The 9,103-nt window shown below is 30.2% G+C and overlaps 2 protein-coding genes across 4 annotated transcripts; both read right to left on the minus strand.

Moving 5' to 3' along the window:
• Positions 1–305: 305 nt before the first annotated feature.
• Positions 306–2,445, minus strand: LOC110663837 (chlorophyll a-b binding protein CP26, chloroplastic). The gene is made up of 6 exons (XM_021823279.2): positions 2,201–2,445; positions 1,535–1,619; positions 1,340–1,390; positions 1,082–1,202; positions 864–998; positions 306–750 (listed from the first exon to the last, which is right to left on the minus strand). The coding sequence occupies exons 1-6, from the start codon at positions 2,430–2,432 to the stop codon at positions 490–492; spliced, it is 885 nt and encodes a 294-aa protein (XP_021678971.2). The 5' UTR covers positions 2,433–2,445; the 3' UTR covers positions 306–489.
• A 218-nt stretch (positions 2,446–2,663) lies between these two features.
• Positions 2,664–7,547, minus strand: LOC110663838 (uncharacterized). 3 transcript variants are annotated; one of them, XM_058136259.1, is made up of 3 exons: positions 7,299–7,547; positions 7,047–7,221; positions 2,664–2,812 (listed from the first exon to the last, which is right to left on the minus strand). In XM_058136259.1, the coding sequence occupies exons 1-3, from the start codon at positions 7,447–7,449 to the stop codon at positions 2,794–2,796; spliced, it is 345 nt and encodes a 114-aa protein (XP_057992242.1). In that variant the 5' UTR covers positions 7,450–7,547; the 3' UTR covers positions 2,664–2,793. The 3 variants fall into 3 exon arrangements, with proteins under 3 accessions (XP_057992242.1, XP_021678972.2, XP_021678973.2); XM_021823280.2 differs by lacking the exon at positions 2,664–2,812 and adding an exon at positions 2,936–3,185 and having other exon boundaries at positions 7,299–7,533; XM_021823281.2 differs by lacking the exon at positions 2,664–2,812 and adding an exon at positions 3,787–4,202.
• Between the last annotated feature and the right edge of the window lie 1,556 nt (positions 7,548–9,103).

A 9,103-nucleotide genomic window follows, 5' to 3' on the forward strand; every position in this document is an offset into this window, starting at 1 on the left:
CATGAAATCTCATGTTTTTAAAGACTACTCTAACACTATTGAACTTTAAGTTCATTGTTAACACAATAATCTTTTTATATAAAGCAAATTTATAGATTAAAAGCATAATTAATTAATTGAAAACCTTTCTAATAGTATTATAATATTTAAACCTTCCTCTCACTCTTTATTTCTCTCCCTCACACATAAATTTATGGCATGAGATAAGTGAGTAATCAATGACAAGAATATTATGTTTATCAAATAAAATCACTAAACAAAATCCCTAACCTAAATAACTAAATTAGGATGAATTAAGGATATAATTACATATAAGGCCATAATTAATTAATTGGAAACCTCTATAATATTACAAGAAGAGGAAATGGCAAGAGCAAGGATCACTAATAATGTCAATTGGGTTGATAAGTCTGAGAAAGGAGATGGATAGGTGATTTACAATGCAAGAGTAAAAGAACAAGAGAGAGAGGTAAATTATTATTAAGAGATTCAAAGAGTTGGAGCTCTCTCAGCAGAACCAGAAAGGACAGTAAGCAAATTGTTGGCAAAAGGATCACTGAGGTGCTTGGCAAGGTTTTCCACAGGTCCTTCTCCAGTAACATAAGCTTGGAAATAGAATCCCAACATTGCAAACATTGCAAGTCTTCCATTCTTTATTTCCTTCACCTTCAATATTGCTGCCTGGTCTGGATCCTTTGCCAGCCCCAATGGGTCAAATGGACCACCTGGGTGAAGCTTGTCCTCAAAACCCTAAAAAAATAAATCAACATGTAATTTTTGACTCTGAGAAATCAATCATACCAATCCAAATGTTTAACTAAATTCAAAATTGTTGAGCTTCAGAAATTATATATATGTAATACCAAGCCATTGATAATTCTGTAGTATTCAGCACCACCAACAAGAACAATCTCAGCAACAACAGCCACAATAAGATTGATTGGGATTTTGTTTCCAAAGTAGTTCAATGTGCCTCCATCAAGAAGCAGAGCTCCTGTCTGCAAAATTAATAATAATAATCATCATTTTATGAATAAAAATTGAAAACATTTGAAAAGATATATGAAAGAAATTGCACAACCTTAAACCAGACAGCTTCAGGGCCACAGTTAGCACCAAATTTGTTGAAGGCTTCAGGAATCACAAACCCAGCTGCTCCAAGCATTGCCCATCTTGCATGAATCAGCTCAAATGCCTGATATCTGTAATAATATTATAAAAAAAATCCACACATTGAAAGAAGGAGAAATACAGATTTAAGTGAATTTTATTAGTTGGGAATGAATTAGCTCTAGAAAAGTAATTTCTAAAAAACACAATGGGATGGAGATAGACATACTTAGCAAAGTCCTCTGGCTTCTTGCTAAGCCCAAAGGGATCATAACCATAACTGCATTACATGTACAAGAAAATCAATAATATTGAAGGAACTTCAGAAGCTACTTAATTGGAAGCATTGATAAATATATGTATATAAAATAAATAAATAAAATCCAATTAAGTATGTTGAGAAAAATAATTAATATAATCATACTCTCCAGGAACTTCTCCGGTCAAGTATTCTGGGATCTCAGACCGGTCCAAGAGTCCTTCCGGCAAGAAAATCCTTCTGTCAGGACCTGAAAGCAAGTATTTATAATACTATTAGGCTCCATTTGGTATTGAGATCAGAGGTTAAAAATATTAAAAAACAGCATCTTAAATGAAGTCTTATTTAACATTGAAATTTGAATAAAAAAACCATTTTTTTATTATTTTAAATATTGTTAAAAATTAGTTAAAATTTTTTTTATTATTTTTAACATTTTATGATAAAAATATATTAAATTAATTTTAATATTTTTAACTAATATATTTAATAATGCGTTTCTCTAGATAACAATGCTAAATATGCTTTACATTCTATTAATTTATTTAATTATTTTCAAAAATTTTAATTAAAATTTTTAATTTTAATATAAAATCATTTTTAATATTTTCTCATTAATATATATATATATATATATATATATATATATATATATATATATATATATATTTGACAATAATTTAATGGTAATGATAAAAAAAAAATTTATTTGATGATCAATAGAAAAGCAAATCCATAACAATTGAGTGACGGAGAAATCAACTACAATATTCTTAGGGGTGGAGCCAAAGAAACCAAAGAAAAATAAAATGTAGAGTAATATATACTTACCATACCACTTGGCAAGCTCGTCGTTCGCAGGTGAAACGGCAGAAGGCTTGGGTTTGGGAGGTGGAGCAGCCTTCTTCCTAGAGAAAAGAGCAACAGTCTTGAAAGTGGCAGGGGTTGATGGGGTGGGAGCCGCTCCAGACCTGGTGGCAGCACCGCTAAAGTTGAGAGGATTTCCAAGCATTTCAGACACTCCAAGAGAGGCAGCCGCCGTAGAAGCCGCTAGGGAAGCCATCTCTCTCTGCTGCTGTTAAGTAAGTTTTCTTGTTTTTCTGATAATGGAGTAATGAAGAGACTGGGAAGAGAGATACTATATGCTTGAGCTGGTGGATGCGAACATTCCACGTAGGATTCATTTTCATTGGCTTATTAGTACGTGTAATCTGAAGCTGGGCTTAGATTGGCTGATGAGGAAGTACGTGTAATCTGAAGCTGGGCTAAGATTGGCTGGTTTGCTGATGTGGCAGATGATGGTGCTGACATGGAATCATTGTTGAGGCCTCAGATAATGTTCAAGATTATCCTATCCACATCTCATTATCTCTTATTTTGCGGATAATTTCTTGCCTGCAGGGGTGATTCTGGTGCTTTCATAGTTACCCTTGGCTACGTTGCCTGTATATATTTATTCAATTAATAATTAATATATTATTTAAATTTATATTGAATTTTATCTAAAAATGATATTTATAGCTTTGGTACTTAAACATCCTACTAAAAGACATGAATCCTGGAACATGCAGAAAGAGAGTTTCATTGTAGCCATTGTTATTATGCACATCAAGTATTGCTTCTCATAAATTTCACTGGAATAAATCTAAACATTAGCGACCAGATATGAAGCACACATCAAGAGTCCCTAATTAATGCAATTTGTGCAGCAAGAAACTCATTTCATTTTCTCCACTTCTCAATTTCTCTTGAAGTTGCTCTGACTAGCTTCTTGGTGTTGATGACTAGTTCATCAATAAGACCACCAATCTCATCCCTGACAATGACAAGCAAAAGAAATACAAAGACATTAATTAATTTGAAGTGTTGCCATCATCAATAACTTTGTGGAATCTAAAATGAAACATTTATACTATAATTTTATGTTGCCTTGAACCAAAAGAAAAGCATCGAGTAGCAGTAGTGTCCAGAATTCAAACTGCACTATATCAACAATTTTCATGCCTATGCTTCTAACATTTGTGTTTTAAAGTCAAGGGAAGCGTCGGAATAATTATGCTGGTTCCACAACATATCTATTCTTTCAAATTTTTGCCTGTCAACTAACTTGCTTACAAGCTGAAACATAAATGCCAAACATTGACATAACTCTAATAGAACATCTCCAATCCATGCAATGGATCCTTATGAACTATAAAAGCAAAACTGCAAAGACAAACGTCAATGGAGAGAGAGAGAGAGAGAGAGAGAGAGAGAGAGAGAGATTATGCAAGCAACTACTGCCTGATATAAGCTGCCTACAAATTTTGGGAACAAATTAACTGTATGAAAATAACGTTATTAATATTATTGAAAATTCATACATTCATTAATAATGCAAAATCGTTAACAAGTCCATTATTGAATTCATGTTCAAGTTTTAGCGAATAATTCTTTATTAATCTTGTTCTCGTCAGTTGTCACACAATGTAACTCGAATACATTATTATGTCTGTCTATGAACAGGGAACTTCTTTTATTTCTTACAAAAAAGATACCAAGGCAGAATAAAGTGCAATATTGAACATATAGATAAAATCCCCCTAGTGCTAGTGAAGTGTTATGCTTGTTATGCATAGTGTAGTCTTTATGTTGATGATATTAAGGAAATATGGAACAGCTGCTAAACAAAATGCAGAACTGGGGCATATCAAAACACTGTCCTCGTGTATATTTGCACCATATCGTGATATACTCCAGGATTCAACAGGAACAACAAGAGGAGTTCAATAAACCAGCAAATGAGAATAATGGTCTCAATAATCTGTCTTTCGCTTGAAGGAGCAATATCTCTCTACATAGGCGTCAAATGTAAATGTTAGATGTGTAGGAAAATTGAGAAAAATAAGGTGAGTGATTGAGAAAAGGGAGGAAAATTAGCAACAAAAAGGGGAGGAAAATTAGCGACTGAAATTTAACTATGACTCATTCTTTTCATAGCAGATAAAGAAACCAATAAATTTAGCCAAAACTTAGGCTAGGAAACGAATTTCCTTTTGAAATATTCTTCTATTTACAACACTTTATGTTACCAAAAAATCAAATAAAATAAAATCTCCCTTGTGCAACCAAAAGGCCATATTTAACATTTCTAAAGGAAGTTGCTATTGTCACAGCCATTTTGGATGCGGTCAAAGCTACTTCAATCTGATATATATAATTTTATTTTGACTGAATTAAGTGTTTGTTATATAAACCAAAATTCAAGGATAATGGGAAAAATAAATGAAGTCACTTTGCATCCCTTTATACCTCCCATTCTCCCTTTCAAGAATCCTTAAAAAAGACAAAAAGTAGAAAAAAAGAAATATTCAGAAGTACAAATTTATCGTTTCTCTCTCCATCTCTCAATCTGTCTCCCTCTTAAACTTCGATATCTCCTTAGAATCCAAGAAGGAGGGAAGAATTTATGCCAGCCATTTATTAACTATGTTAATGAAAATTCATGAAATTTAAGCAACGTAGAGCAAGAAGAGTTATGGGAAAATAGGGGTGAGAAACACATTCCCAAAAAAAAAAAAAAATTACTAAGCCAATACTAATTAAGAATCCTAAATAAACTTAAGGGATAATGGCCAAAAAAATCCTAAACTTTAAACCTTTTTTTTTTTTAACAACCACACCCTGAACTATTGACAATAGTGTAATTGTACCTGCCGTTAACCACACAGTTCAACTATGATCCAATGGTGGCATTTCAGTTCATTTTCAAAAATGAGACAGTGAGATAGCAGTTCTGTTAATTTCTAACGGTGTGGTTAACAGCAAGATACAATTACATTTCTAACGGTGTGGTTAACAGCGAAATACAATTACTTTGTTTTCAATAGTTATGAGTACAATTATTAAAATAAAAAAGTTCAAGGTACAACTGTAAAAATGTGTAAATTTTGGAATTTTTTTTTTTTGCCATTCCCCATGGAAACTAGAAAAATAATAATAAATCTAATAGAATTGCTAAATAATAATAATAATAATAATAATAATAATAATAAAATTCCTAAATAATAGAACACTAAATATAGATATATAAATTTCCTAATTTTACAATAAATATAATTCCTAAGTTCCAACTTCTTATACTGCATCACTAAGGTAACAATGGCATAGGTAACAATAGCATGAATTGCAGTGAGTTGACTTAGGACCCATAAGCATTCTAGATGGTTTTTGCATGGTATTTGCACTATGGCTATGCAACTGCTTTCCTCAATTACTTTTTTCTTCCCTTTCTTCTTAAGATGTGTTAGGTAGAAGATTAAAAAATCAAAAGTGAAATATTACCCTTGTAAGTTTTAATTTGTAAGAGAGTAATTATTAACCTAATCCCCCCAAGGTTAACACATTACACCTCAAAAGTGTATAAGTATTAATGAGATGAAAAGTTCACCTAGTCACTTTAAGTATCCAAACAATGTTAACAAATGATTAAAAGTTACAAAGGTAATAATTACCCTTATTAACCTTGTACCAACGTCCCCTTAAAAGAAAAATATGAAAAAAAAAATATGAAGAAAGCAATTCTTTGCCCCATTCAATTACAAAATCCCTACCCTATTACAGTCCCTTTCTTCATCTGCTTTTAACTGTTCCCTTAGTATGACAATTGTTACTTATCTGCTAATTTCAGCCTTAAGACCGGAATTTGTCCTTCTTATATCTTGGCTGTCAATCACAATCAAATTAATCCCATTTTCCATGTGCCAAAACAACTAATTTCCGTTCAAAAATTAGCATGTGCATACAAGATTTACACAAAAGAAAGTGCAACATGACAGATCTGTAAAGACAACAAAACTGGATTTCTCAATCAATCCAATCAAGCTATAAAGGTGTGGGCCATGAGCTTTTCTTGATTGAAGACCCTTACAAGAGATGTTACCTTGGGAATTCCTTCCCTATTTTTTTGGGGAGCTCTTTTCTAGTTCAGGACTCAAGGGAAATGAGGAAGAGGCGGTGGGGGTAAGGAAGCCCGGAGCTGGATATCTATGGCCTTCAATTTTATTCACTCACTGCCATTAAATTTGGATTTATGAAGCAATTTAGACAAAAAAAAAACAAACGAATTTTTGTCTATGACAACAGCAACTCTTTTTCCAAAATCTTAGTAGCAAAATTCCATCATTACTTCATTGTTTGTCCTACTTTGTCTACAGTCTTCACCACATCAATTAGAGAAACTACAAAATTTCAGAAGAATATTATCACTGCACCTTCCCTGCCCCAAAAGGGTATTTTCAGGGTAATTCCACATTATTAACTTAATTTCTGGTAAATTTAAAATTCTATTAGTTTATATAGTAAAACAAATATCATTATTATTAAAATATTCAATTTCCTTTTCTTTTTTTTCCCCCTTCTTTTCTAAGGGACATAAATATTCAGTTCCTCAACGCTTAATTTGCTCAAAATATCCTATATCAATCCTCATTCAGACACCCATAAATCCAAAATAAAAAAATGAACTATCACAGTTGCACCAAACATGAGAGAGACAGAGAGAGATATTGAACAACAGGGCTATATAATCAATTACAAAGTGCAATTGAAGAAGTTTCAAAGTGACACAATAGAAATCGTTAAAAAAAAAAAAAAAAGTGACACAATAGACAAGGTACAAAAATTAATGTAGACTTACTGGGTTGGAAGATTTCCTGGACCATGGAAGAACTTGCCGACATTAGAGTATCTCCGATTCTCATCATGAGCTACGCCTCTACCCACCCCATACCCAAATCCATAGCCAATTCCACATCCAGCACCGAACCCAAAACCCATTTGTAGACCAGGAATCCCAGGACCCAGCCCAACTCCTGATATAGTAGCATTTGGTAACCATGAAAAAAATTAAAGGCAAAAATTAAAAGGTAGCTGAAGAAGCAATTTTTACCTCCGATGAGGCCGACGCCGAAGCCGACGCCGCAGCCGGCGCCGAGGCCAAAAGCGGGGCCGGCCTTCCCAAAGTCCTTAAACCTCACTTCTGGAAGCTTCCAGAGTAAACCCTTTTCCTCTTCGTCACTTCTTCTGCTATAATTGTTCATCTTTTGGGGATGGAAGTGTGTTGCTCGTCCTCCGGGTCATAGGTCCCACTATATTTGAGGCCTTCCGCCACTTGGTGAGCGAAATTTTCAAAAGCCTCCCCCGCAGCTACGATATTTTCAAAACCATTGAATTCGAGGCATTATAATTTTATACGTAAGTTAAATATCACTATAATTACTTTTATAAAATTTTATAAAATTCAATTGAATTCTAATTAAAATTTATTTGAAATAAATTTTGTCTGAAATAATTTAAAATAAATATAAAATTTAATTAATTTTTATATAATTCATTTTTTGATATAATTTTATGATTGAAATTCATTTATTTTTATTTCTTATACTATCATCAAAAGTAAAATTAAAAAATTATAATTTTCTACTATATTAAAAAATTCTATACCTTATAAATTTATAACAATTAACAATATATTATAAATATAACATAAATTCACATAGCTATTAATATAAGAAACTTATTATGAAAGAATTTTCAAATTATTTAAATGAAATTTTTTTTACAAAGTAAAAAATGATTAGATATAAAAAGTTAATAAGAAGTTAAAATAATAGGAAGTTAAAATAAATATCTCTCTTTTAAATTTTTTTTAATTAATTAATGGTATTTGGTAAGTTTTCTAATTAATAAATATTAGGAAGATAAATGACTGGGTGAAATTTTTTATACGGGTATTTTAGTTAAAAAATATTATTATGTAAAACTTATGGGATTCATTTTAAATTTAATTAAATTTAATAAAAATTAGTTTTAGTTATTATTCATTCCATATAATTGAATTCCAAGAATTATATTCTAGTTTTTATTAAAACAAACACACAAAGTATGAAATTTAATTGAATTCCACAAATTTTATGAAATGGAATTGAATGAAACAAAATCTAAAAGTAATATTTTTAAAATTATATTTATATTTGTCATTTCACTCATGCATTGCACATACCATTTATTATTTTATTTTAATAAGATAATTTAATATATTTTTTTACTATACTTTATAATTTCATTATTATATTATAAAATTTTAATTAATTATAATTTTATTTCAAATTTAACAAATAAATAAGTTGATTAATAATTTTTTAATTAATCTTTAAATTATTTGACATATACTAATAAAAGGATAAATAAAATAGAAAGAAAATGCACATGCAACTTTACAATTTTAGAAATATTATTATTAAAATATAAGGAAATATTTTTAAATCTTCTAAATAATTTTTTAATATATATGTATATAATTTTTTTTAAAGTAATTATTCCTTTTTAATGTAAATATGATAAATATAGTTTTAAAATTCTCAAAAAAATAATTGTACAAAAAGTGATTTTAAATTTTAATAGTTGAGATAAGATTTTAATGGTTAAATTTTAAAAATATTTAAATAAATTAACATTTAATATGATAAGTTAAATTTTATTGATAAATTTAAAAAAAAAAGATAATAAAAGACGGGTCAACAATTTTTAACTATATTTATTGGTTTATGGGGCACACTCTATAATAAAAACGATATCATAGGGCAATTTTTTAAATATACTAATTAGCTTACGTGGCATGCTCACATAAAACTTTTTTTTTTAAATTTAACTTTAATATATATATGCTAATAATAATTTCTTATATACCCTCTT

Source organism: Hevea brasiliensis, chromosome 15, assembly GCF_030052815.1.
Source record: "Hevea brasiliensis isolate MT/VB/25A 57/8 chromosome 15, ASM3005281v1, whole genome shotgun sequence".
Lineage (NCBI taxonomy): Eukaryota > Viridiplantae > Streptophyta > Magnoliopsida > Malpighiales > Euphorbiaceae > Hevea > Hevea brasiliensis.

Excerpts from the sequence above, each read along its gene's own strand:
- LOC110663837 (XM_021823279.2), bottom strand. The coding sequence starts at position 2,432 with ATGGCTTCCCTAGCGGCTTCTACGGCGGCTGCCTCTCTTGGAGTGTCT. Across the intron at positions 1,620-2,200 it reads CGAGCTTGCCAAGTGGTATG|GTCCTGACAGAAGGATTTTC; the intron begins GTAAGTATATAT and ends ACTTGCTTTCAG. Across the intron at positions 751-863 it reads ACAGAATTATCAATGGCTTG|GGTTTTGAGGACAAGCTTCA; the intron begins GTATTACATATA and ends TTATTTTTTTAG.
- LOC110663838 (XM_021823280.2), bottom strand. The coding sequence starts at position 7,449 with ATGAACAATTATAGCAGAAGAAGTGACGAAGAGGAAAAGGGTTTACTC. Across the intron at positions 7,222-7,298 it reads CGGCGTCGGCCTCATCGGAG|GAGTTGGGCTGGGTCCTGGG; the intron begins GTAAAAATTGCT and ends CTACTATATCAG. Across the intron at positions 3,186-7,046 it reads CCAGGAAATCTTCCAACCCA|GGATGAGATTGGTGGTCTTA; the intron begins GTAAGTCTACAT and ends TGTCATTGTCAG.